This window comes from Mobula hypostoma, chromosome 7 (assembly GCF_963921235.1).
Source record: "Mobula hypostoma chromosome 7, sMobHyp1.1, whole genome shotgun sequence".
Lineage (NCBI taxonomy): Eukaryota > Metazoa > Chordata > Chondrichthyes > Myliobatiformes > Myliobatidae > Mobula > Mobula hypostoma.
In genome coordinates this window covers 117,016,239-117,040,851 of record NC_086103.1, presented here as the reverse complement: position 1 = coordinate 117,040,851, position 24,613 = coordinate 117,016,239, and the positions used below count along the sequence as shown (strand labels likewise).

The window sequence follows — 24,613 nt, the reverse complement described above, 5'->3', positions numbered from 1 at the left end:
ATTTGTATTAAATGTGCAACTGAAATGAATTTAGCTAACAATATTATTTAGCATTGTAATTTCCTAAACCATTATACTTTTGAATTCCTCAGATAAAATGTGAAATTGACATTAACTGTTGTATTTGTAATAGTGTAGCTATTCAGTTTATGAAAGGGTTGCATTTGTGCAAAATGTTTTATAAAGTGAATATTTGTAAATTGAAAAGCATTTCCCATTATTTTCCCATGCAAAACCTGGTTGCATTCTAGAACTTAAGTAGTCCAAGCAGGAAAAGATGCACTTGAACCAAATAACAAAAGCAACTGAAATAAATTAAGTGCTGTTTTATAGCAATTAAACCTCAAATTTAAGTGATATAAAGCAAGGGGGACTCAAGAAGTGAAAGGTGTTAGTTCCAGAGAGATCTTGATAGGTGAATATGGAAAGGTATTGCTTCTTATGAAAAAAGCTGGAACTAGGAGTCATTATCTCCAAATAAGAGCTTTATCATTTAAGATAAGAGATGAGGTATGTTTGTTTTTCCTGAAGTTTTGTGAAATTAGAACCTACTTTGTGGCAGATTCTTGATAAGTAAGGGAGTGTGAGATTACCCCAGTCCAAGTAGACAGGAATGAAGAATCAAATAAGTATTAGTGAATGATGGTACAGGTTAAGAGGACTGAGCGGTGTACTCCCGTTCCTTGTGTGTAAGTGGCAGTGAGGCTCTGCATGTCTAGATAGTAGAAAGTGAAGTGGGAGGCTGTGTTGGGACTGGTGTTCAGATGATGATGGTAATAGTAATAGTAAATCCGTAGATGTGGTGCAATTTGAGGTGTTAGTCATCATAGTAATAGTCATAGTCATACTTTATTGATCCCGGGGGAAATTGATTTTCGTTACAGTTGCACCATAAATAATAAATAGTAATAGAAATAGTAATAGTAATATTACTATTAGTAAATAGTAATAGTCATAGAAATAATAAATAGTAATAGAAAATAGTAATAAATAGTTAAATGGTCAGGATTTATTTTGTTCCTGAGTGGCTGATGAGAAAGGCTTAAAGAAAATGTCAATAACAACTTTTCAGTAAAGCTTTTGTTCCCACACCACCAGGTTTAGGAAAAGTTACTAACCTTCAACCATCCAGTTGCTGAACCAGCATGGGTAATTTCACTCACCTCAAAACTGAACTGGTTACTGAGCACAACCTCTGATTCTCTGTCCCCCATCCCCCCTCGTGTTTTTGGACTGCTTGGTTTCTTAGCGCATTGGTTGCTTGCCAGTCATTGTGTGTGATTTTCATATTCATTCACTTTATTGAGTACCTCCAAAAGCCTTTTTGTAATGAACTGTTTTGTTAGTGTTGGTAGCCCTGCATTGGGAACTGCTTGTTACTCTTGCGACCATTGCTGCTCAAAGAAGTTATAATGACTCTGGCCATAATAAACTTCATACACAATTCATTGTTGCTTGAGTTGTGTTATTTCAAGAATTACTGATGTAGCCGTAGTTTTCTTGATATTGCACCTGTCAGGTGTGAATGCTGGGTTTGTCATTGCTGCTTGATTCAGAATTGATATACCTCACTGATTATTACAGGTACCTGAATGCCTTGATAGCACAATGATCCATGGGTTGTAACAATGAAATGGTATTAGAAAACAAGATTTAACCTGGTTGTTGTCAGCCAATTCCTTGATAAGTGCATGTAAACAGATGATATCATTGATGAACAAGGCTCTTTTGTCCAGGTTATTCTTTGCACAATATTGGTCAGGTAGAGAAATAGTGATATCCTCAGATTGTCAGACCGCTGGGGAATTGACCATTTTTGTATTTTGAGTGGTAGAGCTAGATAGAATTAACTTACAATTACCCTTGGTAGGAGGAACAGTTTTCATATTTTGAGGTAAAGTGTGAGGGCATCCTCTTTCAAAAGAGCTCTGTGCTACCTGTGTAAACCTTAAGTGAGTAACCAGTTGCTTGATTTATTCCAAGTTATTTTGGGTCTTGGTATAATGACCTTACTATTGTGGATCATCAAGGAGGCACGTGCCATTTATTCAAATCTTCTAACCACAGTTTTATATCTTTTTCCATTTCTCCATAATAATATCTCTTCCAATTGTAACAATAATACACTTGCAAGGGTAACAACTTTTAATCCGTCCACATAATTAAGAATTGTTTCCATTGTCAAGATTTAACAAGGGGCTGATGTCCAGGGACCTCTCGCCTTTTTCACTTGCATTAATGGGATCGAGTTTTATATTAATGTTTATAGCTTGCTGTGACTTTTTAGAGGAGGTGCATTATCTTTTCAAAGTCAAGTTGAAGGATACACAGAACAAGTTAAGGTGAATCCTGTTAACAATGAAAGCACTATTATGTCATTGTTCTCGATGAATGGTGTCGGAGGAAGTACAAAATACATTATAGATGCAGGTTGGCAAACATTTTACTATGACAGTGCAAATAAATCTCCAGGAATGGAGGACAGTGAACCTATTCCAACACACATTCTGAAGGATCAATAGTGAAGCAGTGAAATTTTATATATGAGGAAATGTGTTTAATAACCTTTCTGTGCTACTTGCCAAATGGCCTAAAATTATTGTAAATCTATGCATTTTCTTTTAAAGGTTTCTATACAGAAGCAAGCTAATGATATTGGAGATCTTGGCACAGTCAACCTCTTTAGAAGACCTTCACAGAAACCTAGTCCAGGTACTTAGATTTTCAGAATCAAAAATTGGTTTATATTTGAAATTGCCATTTGCTTCTTGATGTAAATCCTGTTGCATGATTAGTATGGTAGTTACAATAGAAAATCTTACCTTTTAATGTACATATTTATTGCCTTTTTGAAAGTGGAATGATTCTAGGAACTTTTTTTTATATAGATGAAAACTTCACAACATTGATTTGCCTATCATCTGTCCTAAGTGTATCACCCTTTGCATTATTTGTGGTAGATTTATGTTCCACACCAAAGATGAAGATATAACACACAGATTTAGGAAGAAGTTCTGGTATATTACCAAAGGGTAGATTAAGTCTCTCTTGATCTACCACTCAGAGAAAACTAAAATGGCTGATCTTTCAGTAGTGTGACATCCAACACAAAAGTGTGAATGTTGGCACTGCTGTTTGAGGATTATATCACAGTTCCTCTACCTGAATAATATTGTACAAAGAGTAACCTGGTTAGAAGTGCTGCTCCATCAGATAAGGCAGCTTTTGGCAGAGATGTTAAACTGAGTTCATGTGAATAAAAGATTCCATATTGTGTCTTTCCAGAGACCAGGTGATTGTTATACTACAGTTAACACTACTATTAAAGCAGTTACAATTCCTACCTTTCAAAGCAAAGTTGGCTGTAAAGGGCTTTGAGATATTTTGGTTTTGTGAAGGTCTTACGAATGCTGGTAAAGGAGGCAAGGAAGATTAACAAATAACAAGCAATAAAAGAAAAAAAAAGATTTCTAAGGTGTAGAAATATAGATGGCCCTTGGTTACAAAGATGATTACATACCATCATTTTGTGCTGTCTTGACATGACAGCAGGCCTTCAAATAGATAAAATTAAGACTTATAATGTAAGTCATTGGTGGTGTCAGTTCAATGTTACATCTCTACCTTGCAGCAGATGGTGCAACTATGCAGCTGACTTTCTTTTCATGAATAATAAATCCACAGTTGGAGATAATAGTGCACATAAATGTCTTTCAGGTATACCATTCTAGAGGGCAAAACCATTTTCGATGCTGCTAGCCTGGTGTCGAACACTACAAGCTGACTCTTCTATAATCAGTAATTTCAAAGCAACATTGAACATTAAAATTTTATTAACCTCTTCCATCGAGGAAAACAAAGGCAGCAGATACCTGAGAATGTCATGACTTGTAGTTTTTATCCCTTGTGAACATTACTTTAAATTTGAAAAATGTTCTTCATTGTTGCTGGATATAATTCGTGGCACTCCCAACAACAGCTTAGAAGTATTTTCACAAAAGGCCACAGTAAGGTTGAAGAAGATAGCTCATTGCCATTTTAAAGAATGAATAGGGTTGAGCAGTAAAGATCAGCTGTTGATGATGCCCTCATCTGTAAATGAATTAGAAAAAAAAAAGGCAAATTTTCAGGTATGTTTATTTTGTCATTCAAGATTGTTTAATGTCATTTCTAATACACAAGTATAAAGGAGAACAAAATAATTGGTACTCCGGCTTTGATAAAAAGAACACAATAATCATAATTTAAAAAACACTATAAATATAAATACATAAGTTATCTTGTACGTAGATTGTTTCTATGTCTATAAAGTGCTGCTAGGCACAGGAATGTCTATGTAAGGTTACTGACAGGAAATGATAAAATACTAATGGTTATGGAGGGATGGCTTATTGAGTGGAGGTGTTGATCAGTCTTGCTGCTTGGGGAAAGTAACAATTTTTGAGTTTGGTTGTCTTGGTGTGGACATGCTACTTAGCCTCCTTCCTGATGGGAGTGGGACAAACAGTCTATGAGCAGGGTGAGTGAGTTCCTTCATGATGTTACTGGTCCTTTTCTGGCTCCTTTCTGTATATGTTCTTGTGCGTAGGCTGGATTTGTGATGTGTTGGGCAGTTTTGACTACCCGTTGTAGAGCCTTGCTGTGTCACAGTGCAGTTCCTATACCATGCAGTGATGCAGCTTGTTCAGATGCTGTCTATTGTGCGTCCTTAGAATTACGTGAATATGCTGTAGATGTGCATAGTCCAGCTCTCTTCAGTAGAGGCGGTGGTGAGCTTTCTTGATTGTGTAGAATGTGTTCTGGGACCATGAGAGGTTGTGCGAAATGTGCACTCTCAGGAGTTTGAAACTACTCTGTTTCCATTTCTGTGCTGCTGATGTAAAGAGAGGTTTGAGTTTTCCTGATGTAGATAACAATCTCCTTTGTCTTGTTGACATTGAGGAAGAGGTTATTTTCCTGGCTTTGGACTCTTCCACCTCCTCTCTGTAGACAGTCTTACCCTTGTTCCTTTTCAAATAAGAAAAGTATACAGTAACTTGCTTTCACACAAAGTGTGGTTATCTTTGTAATGTGTTGCAGGAGTGAGGTTCCAGCAGGTAGTCATAGCACTTTGTAATTTAAATTGTTTCTCAGTGGTACTTCTCTTGCAAACATTCTAGTTAGGGTAGTTTTCAATAGGAAGTCAATTAAAATAAAGACTGCAGGAGATTCTGTAAGTTCTTGACGCTTTGCCTAAGTATTGGTGTGTTAAAGGGCCTGTTACTATGTATGATTCTATATAATGAAAATAACTTAAGTTATTAATCATTAATGTGGAACTTTTTATCACATTAACAGCTTTTTTAATAAGTATTTTTCATATTGTCAAAATTGTGCTGGAAATCCTTTGTGCTTCTGATCTATTATGAGATTTATGCACCTGAAGAACATTCTTCTGATGCCATTGATCTGTCTCTCTCAAAAATATGTATGGTGGTGGGAGACGGAGGGGGATGGTTAGGATTCCTGCCTACTTTCTGCTCTTGGCTGCCTGATGGACAATAGAACATTTGGAAAAATTTATTTTGTGTGATCAAGAACTTTCTCCTTATTGTGTTAAAATGGTTTCATGCAGGGTGAATGCCAAAATTGCAACCAAAAATGACTTCATTTGGAGGAATAAGAAAATGAATGAATCTGGAAATGTTATAATAGATATTGCAAGTGAGAAATATTTTATGTAATGAAAGTATACATCAGATGTTCTGAGTAGATTTTAAACTGCACATAATTTATAGGTAACGCACACTGGCAGACGAAGCTAGAAGAAGCGCAAAATGTTCTGTTGTGTAAAGAAATCTTTGCACAGCTGTCCCGAGAAGCAGTTCAGATTAAGTCGCAGGTACCACATATTGTAGTAAAAAACCAGATCATCTCTCAACCATTTCCAGGTAAGGAACTGAATTTGTTCTAGCATTTATTTTAAGTGCTCTTGTTTTATGCTTGTAACTTTAAGAGGAAAACTTCTATGCAGGGCAAAATGTAAGATTAGAAGCATGTTTATTTTGTGTCTGTTTTTTGTATTACTAAATCTGATTGAAATGTTTCAACTTGATTATAATTTTTTTCACATTTTAATAATGTTTCATGGTTTAATTTCATGTCATCTATTAGAACACCAGCAGTTTCAGCATACTGCAACTGGGGAGCATTTGCATTCATATGTAATTTTTTTTCTTGGGTTTTAGTGCTGCAAATGTATGAAAGGCAAACTTATCAAAGACAATAAGCTAAGACTGCAAAACAGCTGAACCCTCCAGGTAGTGGAAATTCACCAGCACAATTAAAAAAAAATTTGAGATATGGAGTAGTTTTTCTCTTGCAGAATTTGTGGTGGAAAAACAAAACTATGAAAGAAACAACTTTTCTGTCAATTTTTATTTTTAGTCACTCAATACTGTGGGGCAATAAGTTTTGTATTTCAAAACTAACCTTTAGTCATTATTTTTTAAAATGTATAAAGGAAGAAACTGCAAAAAAAATCTTTATATTCATGGTCGGTACATTTGTTTATTTAGATACTGCACGCGGAATATGCCCTCCCGGCCCTTTGAGCCACACTGTCCAGCAACTCCTGATTTAACCCTATTCTAATCATGGGACAATTTTACATTGACCAATAACCTACCAACTGGTATGTCTTTGGACTGTAGGAGGAAACCCACACAGTCATGGGAGAACGTACAAGTTCCTTACAGTCAGCTGCGGGAATTGAACTCTGGTTACTGGTACTGCAAAGCGTACTGTAAATTCTAAAGAAATAAGGGCACAAAGAAACATATTGCCATTGCCTGTTATGTGGCATCCTGAAGTAATATAGCCTTTGATTGTTTGAGAGGCTTCCCCCCCCACCCCGCCCACTCAGCCCCTGTTTGTATGGTGACAGAAGGAGCCTATGCAGCGGCTCTTCTGCGGAGAACCTTAGCATTGGCTGCATGAAGCTTTAGTGCATCCCTCAGCATGTACATCTGCAGGCTGGACTGAGGCAGCCTGCAGTGTTCTCTTGGATCTCGTGCTACATTTAGGGCAGACCAGAGGGCATCTTTTATCATTGATGACCTTCAAGCAGCACTTGATATCTGTCTTGGTGTGTGTCCATTGGAGCAGCACGTAGATGAGTCCTCTGTTACACATTTGCTGGGTCTAAACCAGTCATGGATCCTTGCATCCTTCTCCACACCCCCTTAGCAAATCCACATTCTGCAAAGAGGTGGGTGATTGTTGCTTCTCCACAGCAGACATTCTGAGGGCAATGTATATTAGGAGTGATGAGTCATTTGTAGAGGAAAGCTCTGCCTGGGTGGGCTTCTCTCACTGCCAAGTAAAAGAGGTCTTAGTGCTTGTTGGTTGGATCTGATGGTGAGATGTTCTGCCATATGGTTTGGACTGTTTTTCAGGGAACAAGCCCATAGAATCCACAGTTCCCTTTCCTATAGAGACAGAAGTACATTCTATACTGACCACTGCCTATGGACTTCTGGTCAGAGATGATTACTTGGAAGAACACTTCCACAGAGTACTCCTCCAGCAATGTTCAGCTGACTAGAGTGGCTAGGCCTCTCTTCAGTAGGACCTTAGTATGTAGCTATAATTGGTGTCCATGTACTTTGTGTTCACACACAAACTAATGCAGCCATATATGAAGGTGGCCATCAGGATGAAGGAAATGTTAGGTACACTTTTGCCCCCATTGTAAGCAGACATTTTCATCATTACCCATTGGACTTGCTCCTTCTTGAGCCCTCTGATAAACTGGAAAAGATCCTAAGTTATTACTGAGGCAGAAGACCGAGGAACGGGTCACAGCTGTACCAGGTGCAGCAGCTCTGAGTACATAATTGCACCTGATGATCAGATTCTTGCCGGTTATCAACCGAGAACATCATTTCCACAAAGTTGTTTTTTGTTTGACCTTCCCAATCCACTCCAGCCAATTCTTGTTACACCTCAGCCCCTCTGAACCAAAACTCCAGCACCTTCAGGCAGTCAGGCTTGACAGTGAAGGGTGCTTTGAATCAGTTGGGGCTAGTTACTGAAGAGCGCTTTGGATCAGTTGGGGCTAGTTACTGAAGAGCATAGCCTTACTTTTCCTGCGGTTGACTCTTAGTCCTGATGCCAACTTGAATTGATTGTAGATGCTTATCAATCTGCAAAATGACCATGGATGTGAGTAGAAGAAGGAACATTGTCCATGTACAGGAAGATTTTGTTTTGTGTGCTTCCATTATCTGGAAATGTCCCCCATCTTATGCTCTCATCCTTCTTGATGGATTCAGCAAAGGGTTCTGTGAAACACACAAACAAGATGGAAGAGTGGACATCCATACCTGATGGAGAAACTATCTGTCTCCCCCATTAATTTGAACTATACTACAACTATCAGTGTATAGCAGTTGAATCCAATTTCTGATTTCCTCTCCTACAAATATTTTGGAGAGCATGGCCATGTTTTGTGTATGATATCCTGTCGAAGGTCATCTCCTGGTCCAAGTTGACCAGGTAACCATCTACCCCTCTGTCCTGTAATCAATGGTATCCCTGAGTAGCGCAAGTCATCAAAGGTTTCTCTGCCTAATACAGCACACATTTGGTCTGGGTGAATCACTTGTCCCAGAGCAGACTTGATTGGGTCTTTGCTGGTCTTGGACAGGATCTTGTAGTCCACATTCAAAAATGATTATTCTCTAATTCCTGATCTCCTCCCTCCCTCCCTTCTGCTTGTTGGTGAGGGAGATGATGCCTTTTCTCATGGAGTCTGACATGCTGCCAGCCAGAAGCATGGCGTTATATACTTCCAGCAGTTCTTCATCTATCCAGTCCCGTAGAGTAGAGTCCAACTCTGCTACATGCCAAGGGACGAGATGGAGCCAGTCTGCTGTGGGAGTGAAGTAGAAAGAGAATAAAGAAAGAAATTGGAGGTAGTGACTGTTCCAGGTCATCTAGCATCTCTATGATCAAGGATAGGAGGTTTTCGGAGGCCATGCTGTCTGTGGTCTTATCGTCATACAAACTGGCATAACAGGATCTGCAGATCTTTAGTGTCTGTCTGATGATGTCACAAAGTCATCTCCCTTAAGGCAGTGGATCACAGAGCTCCCTGTGAATCTTTTGGAAGAAGAACCTTGAGCATGTCTCATCTTGCTCCATAAAGCTGATCCTGGATTTGAAGATGATCTTGGTAGATTCAGAGGCAAAGACCATACCTTGTCGGCTCTTCACCTCTCCAAGTTCCCTTCTCACATCTAGCCCCCTGGACTGCAGAAAGGAAAAGTTGCTGCAAGTTTATTTGGAGTTGGCACAATTGCCTCTGAAATTATCTTGCTTCTAAACACAGTTGAGGATGGAATACCTCTTTATGTTCTCCTTGGTTGCTTCCCATCAATGAATTGGACAGCCAAAGAGAGGTCTTGCAGTTCTCCAGCTTGCGTAATCCCTCTTTAGTTCTTCGATCTTCTCTGGGGTCAGTAAGATCCTCCTGAAGGAGATGGGAGGCAGTGGGCAGAGAAGAAGACCAGTGTGACATTGGTTGTTCTGACCATGATTGCCTTTGATGTGAAGAAGTCTATCCGGGATTCTACTGAGCTGTCTGTTCCAGTTCTGTGTATCGTGGATGTGCTGTGGCTGCAGAGGTGCTAAATGTATCACATAACTTTTCATCTTTAACATTAGCAGGGGTTTGAGCTGCTGTCCAGTCTCTTGTCAGATTGTCCAAGTGCATGAATGATGCAGTTAAAATTATCAGGATAAGACAATAAAACTCTTAAGATATTGGAGCAGAATTAGGCCATTTGGCCCATTGTGTCTGCTCCGCTATTGCATCATGGCTGATTTATAATTCCCCTCAATCCCATTCTCCTGTCTTCTCCCTTTGATACCCCTGCTAATCATGAACTATCAACCTCCACTTTAAATATACCCAATGACTTGGCATTAACAGCTGTTGGTGGCAGTGAATTCCACAGATTCACCACCCTCTCGCTGAAGAAATTCCTCCTCTGCTCTAAAGGGATGTTCTTGTACTCTGAAGCTGTGCCTTCTGGTCCTAGTCTCCCCCACTATAGGAAAACTATATCTAGGCCTTTCAATATTTGATAGGTTTCAATGAGATCATACCTCATTCTTCTTAGCTCCAGTGATTACAAGCCAAGAGCAGTGGTGGCAGACAACTAACCACTCACTCAGTACCGGTAAGGCATACACTGTAATCTGTACTGTACTGTTACTGTCCTGTACATCATTCACAGGTAGTTACTGAAGTCTGAAATGTTTGTTCATATGTCCTTGGACTGAGGCAAGGGAGGGACTCACCTGCAATCAGCAATGTTACAGATGTGACAATATCATATCCCTATAGTATTGTGCAACAGTATTGAATGACTTGCAGTAAAATTTGACAACATTTGCACAAGCTTTGTTTTTCCAAGCCTAAGAATGTGATGATCTGAACTAAACTAATCTAAACTAAGTTTTATATAGTTGCAGCTGGACTTCCTGACTTTTATCCTGAACCCGTCAACAGATGAAGGCAAGTCTACTGCCTGCTGTCTTTATCACACCACCTACCTGTGTTGCCTCTTTCAAGAAACTTTTGCTGCAAGATCCCCCTATGTATCAGTGCTTCTAAGAGTCCTGCCATTTACTGCATTTTTACTCTGCATTTGACCTCCCAAAGTACAACACCTTACATTTGTCTGGATTAAAATAGATCTGTCATTTCCCAGTATGTATTTTCAACTGGTCTATATCCTCCTTTGACAACTTTCCTCACTATCCACAACTTGCCAATTTTCTTGTCATCTGCAAACTTAATAATCAACCCACATATGTTTTCATTCAAAGCCATTTATATGTATATCAGAAACAACATTATATACAGAGCATCTCTGGTCATAGACTTCCAATCAGAGTAACATGTCTCCATTACTACTCTCTTGTCTTGTATGTTCAAGCTATTTTTGAAACCAGTCTACCAATTCTCTAAGGATCCTATCTGCCTTTATTTTCTGGATCAGTTTACCATAAGAAATCTTGTTGAAAGTTTGTATATAACCTCCACGGCCCTCCCTCAACAATTATGGTCACCTCAAAAATAAACTCAGCTAAATGTGTAAGGTATGACCTCCCCTGCAGTAAGTCATGTTGACTGTCTATAATAAGTCTGTGCTTTTCTGAAATAATCACTAAAAGTAGAAAGAGAAGAAACAAGATTCTGCCATATTTCAGGATGAATATCTGTACGTACACCAGGCATGAATTTAATTATGTTATGGGGGCTGGATTACAAATAATAGTCCATTAGTTGGGCATTTACAACCCAGGATGGCCTGTACAGAATTTTTCTTGGCTTCTTTTAAGTAACTCCTGTGGGATTTTTTCCCCCCCAAAATTACGACTGACACAAATTCTCCTGGTGTAAGTCATGGAGGAATTATCGAAACAAAATATTCAGTTTGGTGGCCCAAAGCAAATACAGAGAAACTATTCTTATTAATGGAATGGTCAAAACTAAGCAGCATTGAATGAAAATAATTGGGAAAAGAAGGTAAAACTTTCTTTTGGATAGCATATACAAATTAAAAGAAGGAGTAGTAAGAATTGGAATAGTCCAGTTCATCTGCACCATTCAAAAAGGAGCTGGATAAGGATTTGAATAGGAATAATTTAATGGGCAGATTTTTGAATTCTTTCAAGCTTTCCTTATAAGACAAAAGCTAGGGCTTTTCTCTTTGGAGTGATAGAAGATGAGAGGCGATTTCCTAGAGATGTATAAGGTTATGAGAGGCATAGATAGAGTAGATAGCCAGCACTTTTCTTCCAGGGCGACAATGGCCAGTACCGGAGGACATCCATTTAAGGTGGGTGGAGGAAAGTTTAGGTGTCAGAGGTAGTTTCTTTTTACACAGAGTGGCGAGGTAATGGTAGAGGCTAATACATTAGGGATATTTAAAAGACAAATAGGAACGTGTGTAAAGAAAGTGAAGAGTTATGGGCTGTGTAGGAGGGAAGGGTTAGATTGATCGTAGAGTAGCTTTATATTGTTCAGCGCAACATTGTGCTGAAGGACCTGTACTTTGTTGTAATGTTCTAGTTCGATATTTTATCTCTTTCCAAAGTTAGTTACTGGAAAGTAAATTCTTATATCATCGTACAGTGAAGAAATTAATCAACAGGTATAAAGTACCAAATGTGGTGTTTTTCTGATCTGTTTTTTTACAAGTATGTACTATCTAAAAAAAGGTATTAATAAAACTGGGTAAGTTCAAGTTGTTTTTGCATTTACCTTCTACCAATAAAACTCCAATAATCTGGCACCCAATTATTTGGAAATCCTAATACTCTGGCATGTGGTTCATTTGTGGTCTAGAATGTGAACTGGCAAAGTGGGTGGAGGGTCCAGAGTTAAGTAAGCTGTGTGGCCAGGGGCTGTGGTTCAGACCCATAGATTTGGCTATTAATAGTGGTAACATCTAACAATCTGAAAAATATCTTGTAAGTGCTGGTTTATTGAAGTTTTATATATGATTTGCATCTTCTGGATAGCATATACAAATTAATTTGTGTAATACTTCTCAGGTTTGCAGTTATCCATTTCCTTATGCCATTTTGTGAATGATAAGAAGGCTCAGAAAGCTTCTGTTGAAAAGCAACGGCCTGATGATCACCTGTATGTGCTAGAACACAACCTTCACCAGCTAATGAGAGAGGTATTGAAATATCTTCAAACAATTTAGTTTGAGCAAATCACTTGCTGTAACAATTTTATATTAGATTTTAATGTAATAAATTTCTTTAGGTACCTTCTGACAAAATGTTTGATAAGAAAAGCCAATTTTAAAAAGGAATTTGGAGTCCCCCTCTAGGAGTGAAGTAAAGAGGGAAGAAAGAAAGCACTTAGGAGCACATAAAAGGTCCATGAAATATTGACAATTAGGATTAAGGAGAATCGCAAGCTGTTCTGTAAGTATGCCAGGACCAAGAAGGTAACCAAGGAGAGAATTGGGGACTAGAGGGGCAATCTCTAAGCTGACGTGAGTGAGGCCCTAATGAATAGTTATTATCTGTGTTCACCAAGAAGGATGTGGAAGATAGTGAGTTCAGAAAAGGATGTATAGAAAATTTGGAGCGGGTTAGAATTAAAAAGACAGTGATGTGGATGTCATTCAATTCATGAAAGTTATTAAATCTCCAGAGATGGATGAGATCTATCTCACATTGCTATGGAGAGGAGATAGCTAGGGACCTGAAGGAAATTTTTGCATCTGTTCGTACAGCCTTGGTGGTAAAAGACCAAGGAATAATTAATGCTGCTCCTTTACTTAAGAAGGGGAGCATAGAAAAACCAGTACCTTCGGGCCAGCAAGCCTTGTGTCGTGGATAAAGAAATTATTGGAGGAGATCCCAAGGATTTAACTTATGTATATTAGGAAAGGCAAAGGCTATTCGGGGTACTCAGCATGGCTTCATTGTTCAGTTTTTTGTAGGGGTATTTAAGAAGGGTATGGTAAATTTCTACATGGACTTTAGTAAGGCATTTGATGTTTTTCATGGTAAACTGATCTAGAAAATTAAGGCACAATGGATCCAAGGCAAGTTGGCTAATTGGAACCTAAAATAACTTGGTGATAAAAGGCAGAAGGTAACAGTAAAAAGAATTTTTTTTCTGACCAAACTTTTGACCCATGGTGTACTGCAGGGATTGATGCTGGGACACTGGTTTTTAATAGTGTATACTAACAATGTGGATGTGAATGTAAGAAGGATAATCAGTAAGCTTGTAAACGACAAGAAAGTTGGTGGTGTGCATAGCACGAAGGCTCCCTAAGGCTATAGCTTGACGTATATAAAATTTAATGCCAGCATATGCAAAGTGTACAGTTTGGAAAGTCATTTTGGTAGGATGCTGTGGAACATTGAACTTTGTTCTTGTCATTATTATCCATACTTCCCTGAAATTGGAAACATTTGGTGACAAATGCTGATGGCATATTTATCTTCATAGGTTGGAAGAAAGAATAAAGTCTGGTACTTTATGTTGCAACTTTACAAATCACTTTAGTGAAAAGTTTCATTGGGAAAGTTTATAATTTACTATTACAACAGGATAACTATCCTTTACTTAAGATTAAGCAAGATTGGGAAAGAGAGCTTAACATGACCTTGATAACAGAGGATTGGTTGCGAATTTTGAAGCTGGTTAACTCTTCTTCGATTTGTGCCAGTCATTCTCTAATTCAGTTTAAAATTGTACATCGTTATTATTTGACAAAAGAGAGATTGTCTAAATATTTCCTAATGTAATTAGTCAGTGTGATGGATGCAAAACTGAGACAGCTACATTGACACGTATGTTTTGGTCGTGTTCTGTATTGAAACAATTTTGGAAATCTTTTTTCTAGAATTTCTAAAGCTTTAAAAATCAATTTACAACCTAATAAATTGACAGTTTTGTTTGGTATAATTCCTCAATATATTCACGGTATTTCTATATCAGACCAATACGTAATTGCATTTGTCACATTATTGGCTAGAAGGCCTATTTTATTAAAATGGAAAGATGCCTCTGCTCCCACTTTGATACAATGGTTCTCTCAGGTGATGTTATGTCTTAGTTTGGAAAAAATCAGAAGTTGAAAAAATCCTTGATTTGACTTCAAGAAAAGGTGGGGTTCTTTTGCCCATTATTATCATTTGATTTGAGTTAATTAAGATGGTCCTTTTCTGATGCTTGGGTAAATGGATTTGGTTGGCGGATTGATGTCTTTTTTTTAATGGAAGCTTGTATGGCGCATAGCTCTGGGTTTGTGCTCCAAATGGGTTTTTTCCTCCCTTTTTTTTGTTATTAGGGGTTTTCTTCTGTTTTAGTTAGCAGGGGTTCTTTTTTTCTGTCTTTTTCCATAAAAAGAAAGCTTTAACATTTTGGTTTTTTTATTATTATTGATATACTGTTCAGCTTGGTTGATAGTTTAACTCTTATTCTACATATGGATATGTTGTTTTGATTATTTTGATGTATTTTTCTCTGTTGTTGATTTTCAATAATAATTAATAAAAAGATTTAAAAATGAAAATACAGTCTCTCTCCAGTTGGATGTTGTCTGCATTGGAGACTTTAGTTATGGGCAAAGATTACCTAGGCTGTGTTTGTTTACACTGGAATGAAAGAGGCTGAGGAGTGACCTTATAGAGGAATACAAAATTACAAGAGCCGTATATAGAGTGGATGGCCGGAATCCTTTTTTTCCCCGCATAGTAGGGGGTCCATTTAAAATGAAAGTAAAGAGCTTTGAAGAGGATTTTGGGGGAACATTTTTTACAGAAGGGTTGGTTGATACCTGGAACTTGTTGCTGGAGGTGGTGGTGGAGTTATATACGTGTATCTGTGTATACATATGTATAATTAATTGCAAATAGGACCCATATGGCAAATGGGATTAATGTAGATTTGCGTAGAGGTGGGCATGGATGCAGTGGGCCAAAGCACCCTTTTCTGCACTATCAAACTGTTAGGCATTTAGGCATATTGATTGTGCAGCAATAAAGGCCAAGCAGTTCTTTTTGGAATTGTTTGCATAAATAATAGAAATGTGGAGGATCTGAACATAATAATCTTGGAGATTTTAAGGCATTTAATGTTCAAAGCTTTTTAAAATATTAGGCCACTTTTCGTTCTGCTTTCTGGTAGAGTGAACTACGTTGAAATTTTGCACAACACGAAATGTGCATAGTAGCATAGTGGTGAGCACAACACTTACAAGCATAGGCCACCCGAGTTTAATTCCCACTGCTGCCTGTAAGGAATTTGTGCGTTCTTCCTGTGAAACGTAGGTTTCCACTGGGTGCTCCGGTTTCCTCCCACAGCCCAAAGACAAACCAGTTGGTAAATTAATTAGTCATTGTAAATTTTCCCATGATTAGGCTAGGATTAAATTAGGGGATTGTCAGGAATAGCCTATTCTGCGCTGCATCTCATTAATTAATTAATCAATTAATAAATAAAACAAGCAAGCAATGTAAATGGTCAAGGAGAGGAAATACTAGTGAACTGGATTTCTACCATGAATAGGCCTTTGTTCTCATCAAATTTACATGTTATGATTGTGCTGTTGAACCAGAGGGGATAACTTCACTCACTCCCATCACTGAACTGTTCCCACAATTTATAGACTCACTCACCTTCAAGGACTCTTCATTTTATGTTCTCGATATTTATTGCTGTTTTATTATTATTATTAATACTTTTTGTATTTGTGCTGTTTGTTGTCTTTTGCACATTGGTTGTCTGTCCTGTTTTGTGGGTCTTTCATTGATTCTATTGTGTTTTTTGTATTTACTATGAATGCTTACAAGAAAATGACTCATGGGAGCATATGGTGACATTTGTACTTCAATAAATTTACTTCTGAACTTTGAAATTTTGTAGTCCATAGATATGGGATTAAATACTGGGCAGAAAAAAGCAGTGGACAAAGTTGTAGTGAGGTTTTCAGGTACTCGTTACATTTCCAGTAGGTTAGAATCCTGTGTTTGAATTTTATTGTTTGGTAATTAAGTTGTTGACATGGTGAAAAATTCTGACAGTAAGCAAAGTTCAAGTGATCTTCTAAAGCCGGTTACTGTCCTTTGTGCCATTTAGAGTAAAAATCACAAATTCAAACCCACTGGGGCCAGGCAAAACACTTGTCCTGATACTCTAAAAATAACAAAAACAAACTCGTTAAAAACAATTTAAAGCCCTTTGTCTCCATAGCAACTTAGTCTACCTTAGTTTTGTTTTTGCAAATGGAAAACTGAATACATCATGAGGAAAGAATTTTGTTTTGGTTAATGAATAATAGTGTTATAGGTAGGAAATAAATAAAGCTGGAAGTTTGTTTAAATGATGTAAGATGGATACAAGGAATTCTTTAAAAAGAGAAGTCAAACAAGGGGCAAAGGACATTGATCCTGCTCCAGGTTGATTATTTCATTGGAATGAACGCACATATTTATTATGTTATGTTTGAATAATTTTCCAGAAAATTAAGTAGAGAGATCTGTTTTATTTATTTTGTTTAGAAGAAACCTTTTGAGAAATTAGGAATTGTGGAGGGGATTATTGAATAAAACTGAGAAAAAATTAAGAGTTTTGAGGAGCATAATGTGAAGGTTTGTTATCCTGTTTTATTCTGGGCTCTGTGCTTACTGAAAAGAAAATGATATTTGCTATGTATTCTCAGTTGCATTAACATGGAAGTATTTATTGCCTGAGAGCAGTATAGGTCAAGCCACCTAAGGAGGCAACCTACAGGCATGGGTATTAAACAGATTGTATCTGGCATTGGTGAATATTGCATTGGGCAGGATGATTCCTACGTAGGACCGAAGGGTCACAATCACCCTGTCAGGTAATGAAAAGAGGGACGACAGTAAAGTTACACACAAAAAATGCTGGAGGAATGAGCCCCGATGAAGGGTCTCAGCTCAAAAGGTCGACTGTACTCTTTTCCATAGACGTTGCCTGGTTTGCTGAGTTCCTCCAGCATATTGTGTGTGTTGCTTGGATTTTCAGCATCTGTAGATTTTCTCTTGCTCGTAAAGTGAGTGTGTTACTTTTTAGAGGTATGGAAGAGATTTGGAGTGAAATGTAAAGTAGAGCAAGCTGGAGGGGAAAAAATTGCAAGGTGTATTGAAAGCTGAGAGCAATACCCAAACGGAATTGCAAGATGTGTAGACCAGATGGAAACGTTTTCTTGAGTTGTGATGGATATTTGCTTCTTGGGCCAGTGGGCCTCTTGCTCATATTTGCAAAGCTCTCTTTCTAAACACAGCAGCTGCCACTTGTAAGATCACAAACAGTTGTAAGAAAACTTACAGCTAATACTTAGTTAGCTTCTTGTTGTAAACAGGAGTCAGTCTTCAGTTTTTAAATGTAAATGGCAAGCAGTAATCAGCTTGAAGTTAAAAAAGCAGCTTTACACACAAGCTGTATATTGCAGGCAGTCTGACTGTAGAAAGCAGATGCTAGTTCACAACATCTAGTTTATTGCTGCTTGGGAGATGTAGTCTAAGACAATGGGTTATTTAATTTGGTTTGTTTCAAAACAGACAATGCTAAATTGGTTAGTTCAAGGAAGCTTGCTGGCCAGATGGATAATGCCATTTAGCATATCAATAACTGATGTGTTTATAGCTGGGAGTTTTGTGTAATCAGAGAAGTTAGCTTTACAGCATAAATGGAGGTAGCTGGTAACTATGTCTTCAAGAGGCTTTTAGACTTTGTGTAAGGAGTGTAGCTGGGGAAATAATCACATGTGTGAAGTCATCCAAGTGGCTAAGAAGCTGTATTTATGTAGACAGCAGTTCAGGCTTATTAGAAATGGTGTAAGGAGCATCAGGAAGCATGAAAAAAACAGAGTAAACTAGAATCTGTTCCTCTAGGTTCAATTTCTGTGATGAATGACTTCTTTGTATGTCTTTTTAGATTATAGAAATTGTACCTATGTTTTGGAAGTACTTTGTGCTTTGGAAATGCTTAAGACAGAAATCCTATGTGAGTTTTAAATGTGCTTTGAGAGTGTTGTTTGGATTTAAATGTGTATCACTGAAAATAAATGAACTGTATTTTAAGCTACTTTGTTAGCTGGAAGTATCTTCTCCTTGGGAGACGGGACTCACTGCTTGAATAGTGGGAATTGGTAGCTAAGCTCACCGTGGGTAATAAACAGGAAAGTGAAATTGTCTTTGAAGATTGGGAACTACGGCATAACCTCTCTCATTGCTATTTATATAAGATAAGGCTTAAGATCTCCGTTTGAGTTTAGAACGTAGCAATCAGCAAACCCAATACCATCCCAGTGTTACTGATGATTTTATTGGATGGTAGGGCAGGATTGAGGAACTGTGTAGTCCATTCTACTTGTGTGCTTAATAAACCTTAAAATTTATCTTGCAGTTCCATAAACAGACCTTGAGTTCTTCAGTGATGCCCCACCCAGCTACTGCACCTTTTGGGCTGAAGAGAATGAGGTTAGCAGGACCCCTGGCATATGACAAAGGAGAGATCAGTGCCTTACAGCAGAACGAAGGATTACTGGAGAAGATCATAAAACAGGCTAAGCACATCTTTTTGAGACGTAGGTGAGTAAATTGTAGATGTAGAAAAATACTAAATTTGTTGGAAGTATTCAGAGCAGAATATTATTGTTGGCTCTTTCAGGATAAATAATTTTGCATTCTTTAATTTAAAGGTAATGTGAATAAATGTTACTAGATTTTAAAAAGTATGAAATCCTCCACTTTAAATGCCTGCTGAGGACTAGCAAGCACTGTGTATAGAGCATTCTCTTATCTAAAATTATCTAGTATTGTTTAATTTAAAATTATGTTATTAATTTTGTTTAATGATCAGTAAAGAAAACTGGGAAGGTCAGTGTTTAGTTGAGGTAGAGGAACAAAATGATCTTGGAGAACAAATAAACTACTCACTAAGCAGTGCTTCATTTAGAATAAAAAGTGAGTGCTAAAGTTTAGTGGGATAAAAATTAAAAGTAGAGATTATAATTTTGGATCAGTATCTGAACACACTGAGTTCTGGATGTGTATTATAAAAAGGATATTGATGTAATAGGAGAGTGCAGAAAGAATTTACAAGGGTGATACCAGAAAAGAGGATAGGATGAATAGACCAGGTCTTTCCTTCTCATGAAGAAAAGCTGAGAAGTGAATTAAAAGCTTGTAAAATTACAAAATTATGTTTTTTCCCCCACAAATGGATGCAGAGAGAATTCCATTTGTAGGGAAAAGCATAACTCAAGGCCATTATTATTAGATGCTCATCAAGATATGCAAGAGGATTCAAAAGAAACTTCTTTATTCAGAATGGTGTATAAGTGGCATTCTGTACCACAAGCGATGGTTATAGAAGCATTTAAAAGAAGGGTAGCAAACCCATTAAAGAGAGAAGGCAATGGAGTGCTACCTGGCCTATTTTCAAATAAGTCCTATGTAGATAACATGCAACCCTAAGCATACCAAAGTATTTCAAGGTGTAAAATAAACTTTACAGACTTCCAGCTGGATACAGATATCAATTATTAACTGACATTTTGATGACAGGCTCTGCCATCTTCTGGCAGAATCTGACATTGAAACGTTGTTGTAATTGATACCTGTACTCACTGGATGCCCAAGGAGAGTTTATTTGTCATGTACGCTGGGAAAGCACTAGGTTCTTTTTTTTAAATTTCAAAGTGTAATCATATGAAACAAATTACAAGGAATCTTCAATAGTCATACTAGCTTTTCTCTGTTTGCTTCTAACTTTAGAACTGCAAGGACAATTGATAGCTTGGCCAGTCGTATTGAAGATCCACAGATACAGGCTCATTGGTCAAACATTAATGATGTGTATGAATCTAGTGTTAAAGTGTTGATAACATCCCAAGGCTATGAACAGATTTGCAAGTGAGTAATTGTACAATGATGACTTTGTAGAGTTTTTAAAAAAAGTAAATGTTGATTGTATTTGGATCTTTGCTAACATTTGAATTAAGGTGCTTTATATGAGTATTTGAAGATGGGGTATATTCAAAGTGTTTGAGGTGAGACTTTTCTCATCTTAAGGTTTTTGAGTGGTGTGTGTGAGTGAGAGAGAGAGAGGAGGGGGGAGAGGGAGATATGAATTATTTTATTTCTGTTAACCTGACCAAATGTAGCCCTTTATTTACCCACATTTCAATATAGATGATATTTTGTTCTTCCTTGCATTCTCATCATCTGCAATACTATATAGATTTATATTTATAAGAAAGTTGTAGTGCTGGAATCAGAAATGGCATTCCTGCTTCAATGTGACTTTTTTCTTCTCATCTCAGATCAATTCAGCTGCAATTGAACATTGGTATTGAACAGATTAAGGTGGTGCACAGAGATGGTAGAGTAATTACGATATCTCATCAGGAGCAGGAATTGCAGGACTTCCTTCTCTCCCAGGTAACCATATGAAAGAAATGGTATCATGAACAATCAAATTATTGTGAATGATATAAAAACACTTGGCATAAAAATGCATTAAAACAACAAGGTTTTAATGATGCCGCTTTTAATCCTGGCAGTGATAACCATACTTATTTTACATTGTACAATAAAGTATATTTATAATATATGGAATTAGAACGGGCTGCTCGCAGACCCAACTAGTCAACTCAGACTTGGTTTCCAAAACCCCTTAGCATTGAATTTGCTTCCTAAGGTTGAATCTGTCCAAGGTGTATAGACCTTAGATCTTTAAGGTTTAAGACATCTGACCAACAATCAAGGCTCTAAAGGACTTCGTTTCTGAATGTCTCATTCAAGAACATCTAAGAACTAACAGAAATCACTGAATTATAACTTTAATTAAAAGTTAAAGCAAAGCTCTTGGGAAAAATTTTAAACATAATCTCAATTTAAATTTCCTAATTCCCTCACAGCCCTCCCTCTCATTTCAAGTAGATAGACTAGATATTCCATCTTCTGTAGGTTTATTGAATGAGAATTGTGACATGTTCATGCTCTGCTTTGGGACCAAGATCAAAGTGCTTTTGGAGAATCAGTGGTTAAATTTACCACTTCTCCATGCACATCAGCTTGGTGATATGCGTGTGCAGAAATATGGAAAATCAACGTAGAATTGCTGCCATTTTCAGCAGCCTGAATGGTGGTTTTAGAACATTGTGTACATATTGGTTTTCTTTTGTATGTTATAGAATAAGATGTCTGGTTTGATAATATTTTTGAGGATATGAAAATATATTTTGTCATATACCTGTATGGCTTAGCTAATGGTCCTTAACTCCACTGCACCTGAAAGATTGCATCCAAGTAGGCACATTATGAACAAGGTAGAGGTAATCTTGTGTCATTTGACGAACAGTCTGAAGGCTTTGATTTCATATTAAAGAAATAACTTTCTGCTTTTCAGATGTCATAATGCAGAGCCCTGATTTGTATGTAACCAAGTCTTTTGTGTGTCTCTGATAGATGTCACAACACCAGGTGCATGCAGTTCAGCAGCTGGCCAAAGTAATGGGCTGGCATCTGCTGAGTTTCAGCAATCATGTGGGCCTGGGTCCAGTGGAGAGTATTGGGAATGCTTCCGCGATAACTGTAGCTTCACCCAATGGAGAATATTCAATTTCAGGTATGTATACCTTACAATAATTGAAACATTACCGTTTAAGTTCAGCAAACATGGATACATTACACAGCTTAAGTGCATTTGTATATCTAATATATACCTCCTTCAGTTTCTTTTCAATTCCAAGTGTATTCTGTCCTTTGTAGAATATTAGCAAGCAGAACAATGGCTGGGAGTCTTAAGTCACTTGCAGTGTTTCTTTTTAATTTTTGGTGTTAAATGGTTTCCAGTGCAGCGGCATAAACATCTGTTGGATAGTGAGCACTACTACGTTCCGATGTTGTTACTGTACACTTATGTGGAAAGTGTGTAAATTTTTTAAAGATTCTTATCATATGTCATTTCTTGTTACAGTACGGAATGGGCCTGAAAGTGGCTGTAGAGTGGTGGTTCAGTTTCCTAGAAGTCAGTGCAAAGATCTTCCCAAGAGTGATGTGATGCAGGACAGTAAATGGAATCATCTTCGAGGACCATACAAGGAAGTACTGTGGAGTAAGATGGAAGGACGTAACTTTGTTTATAAAATGGAACTCCTGATGGCAGCTCTTGCTCCTTGTCCATAATTGATGATTTTTGTACAGATCAGCATCTTTGTGTCAGAAATTTCCACTTAGTTTCTCCAGAGTTCTGCTGAAGAAATAGGATACAAATTTGAAACTGCCATTGAGTGTACTTTGTTTTACTGAAATTGAAAAGATGTGTTCCACTAATTATGGAAATGAGTGAAAGCTTTAATAGATACTCATTATTGGCAATTAGTGGTTAAGGTGCTATTGTATCTTTAGTTCATCTGTGTATAATTTTCTATGGTTTGTAAATAAAGTAAAATGATTTGTTTGCAAATGTCTGCATTATTTAACAAAGCCAGCAATAACAGTCATATCATTGAGCTCTGAAACTGAATTAGTTGTCTCTCATCATAATAGAAGTGCTATATTACAAAAATGTCACCCAAAAAACTTTCATTTCTTGTGTATACTTCCCCAGGCAATGGAACTGGGATACTAACTCTACAAATGGCCAGTGAAATGTCTATTTGTGTAAAAGGAACCCAACTCTTTTTAATAACCTTTTTCTGATGACCAAAATCCATTATGAAATTCTTGGTTAATGGTGCCAGTTTAGCTAATTAGAGAAATGTTCTGTAATGTATATTTAGTATCCTATTGCATTTATAAATATATTTTATTTAAAAGCATTGGCATTTATAAATATACTTTATCTTGGCTTTGATCATTTTGGCCTAAATCCTGGTGCATAAAGGATATTTATGTCATTAAAACTTCTGATCTTATTCATTACTTGTACTTTTTAAAGTTATTTATTTTTATTTTATTAAACTACTATGCTTAAATTTCAATGTAAGCGCCATATGAACTGTGAATGATTTCTGTTTAATAATGCGGATGCATCAGACTGACTGGTTTCTATCCCTCTCCTCCTACACTGGCAGTGCAGGGTGAATGTAATATGCATTGTAGTTCAAGTGACAGGAAAGAAGGGTCTTGGCCCAAAACATTGACTGTTCATTTGCCTGGATGCTCCCTGGCCTGCTGAGTTCCTCCAGCATTTTGTGTGTGTTGATATAGAGCCCAGTTTCATTGAATAGAGTGTAACTTCCACAGGAAAGACATCCTAACAATTTGCTTATGTATGTAGGAGTTGTAAAGGCAAGCATTGACAAATGGTTAAATTACCATAACTTCAACATCACCAGCTGATCTATATCCCATAAAAAATATAAGATGTTACAATTTCTGCTTCAGGTATTGATTATGTGAATATCCAGAGGATTTTGCCCGGGCTGAAATGGCTATCACAAGGGAGCATAGTTTTAAGGTGCCTGGAAGTAGGTACAAGGGGAATGCCAGTTTTTCCACACAGAGAGTGGTGGGTGTGTGGAATGCACTGCCAGAGAAGGTGGTCGAAGTGAATACAACAGGGTCTTTTAAGAGAATCTTAGATAGGTACATGGAGCTTAGAAAAGTAGAGGGCTATGCAGTAAGGAAGTTCTAGGCAGTTTCTAGAGTAGGTTACATGGTGGGCACAACATTGTGGGCCAAAGGGCCTGTAATGTGTTGTAGAATTCTATGTTTCATCTGTTTAATTTCAGTATACTAGCTTTTGCATTACTATATCCCAATAAATCGAGATGAAGAAGGCTGCACCTTAATATTTTCAGATATTCACATCCTGTAGCACTTAAATCCACTATGAGGAAATGCTTTGAGAGCCTTGTGATGAGAAGCAATTTGGATCCACTCTGATTTTCCTACTGTGATAACAGGTCAACAGCAGGTGCCATTTCATTGGCTCTTCACTCAACTTCGGAACATCTGGACAGCAATGATGCATACATTAGAATTCTCTTCATGGACTTACAGCTTGGTATTCAATATCAGCCCCTCAAAACTCATC

The 24,613-nt window shown here is 37.5% G+C and overlaps 1 protein-coding gene across 2 annotated transcripts in view; it reads left to right on the top strand.

Moving 5' to 3' along the window:
- med17 (mediator complex subunit 17) overlaps positions 1-23,556 on the top strand; it is a 40,034-nt gene extending 16,478 nt beyond the window's left edge. Inside the window, exons 5-12 of one of the 2 annotated variants that reach the window (XM_063053851.1) lie at positions 2,628-2,712; positions 5,778-5,930; positions 12,613-12,743; positions 18,971-19,155; positions 20,344-20,481; positions 20,892-21,009; positions 22,039-22,198; positions 22,550-23,556. In XM_063053851.1, the coding sequence (XP_062909921.1) occupies positions 2,628-2,712; positions 5,778-5,930; positions 12,613-12,743; positions 18,971-19,155; positions 20,344-20,481; positions 20,892-21,009; positions 22,039-22,198; positions 22,550-22,758 (1,179 nt within the window). In that variant the 3' untranslated portion in view covers positions 22,759-23,556. The remainder of the gene's footprint in view (positions 1-2,627; positions 2,713-5,777; positions 5,931-12,612; positions 12,744-18,970; positions 19,156-20,343; positions 20,482-20,891; positions 21,010-22,038; positions 22,199-22,549) is intronic. The other variant, XM_063053852.1, reaches the window with a different exon arrangement.
- The last annotated feature ends 1,057 nt before the right edge of the window (positions 23,557-24,613 follow it).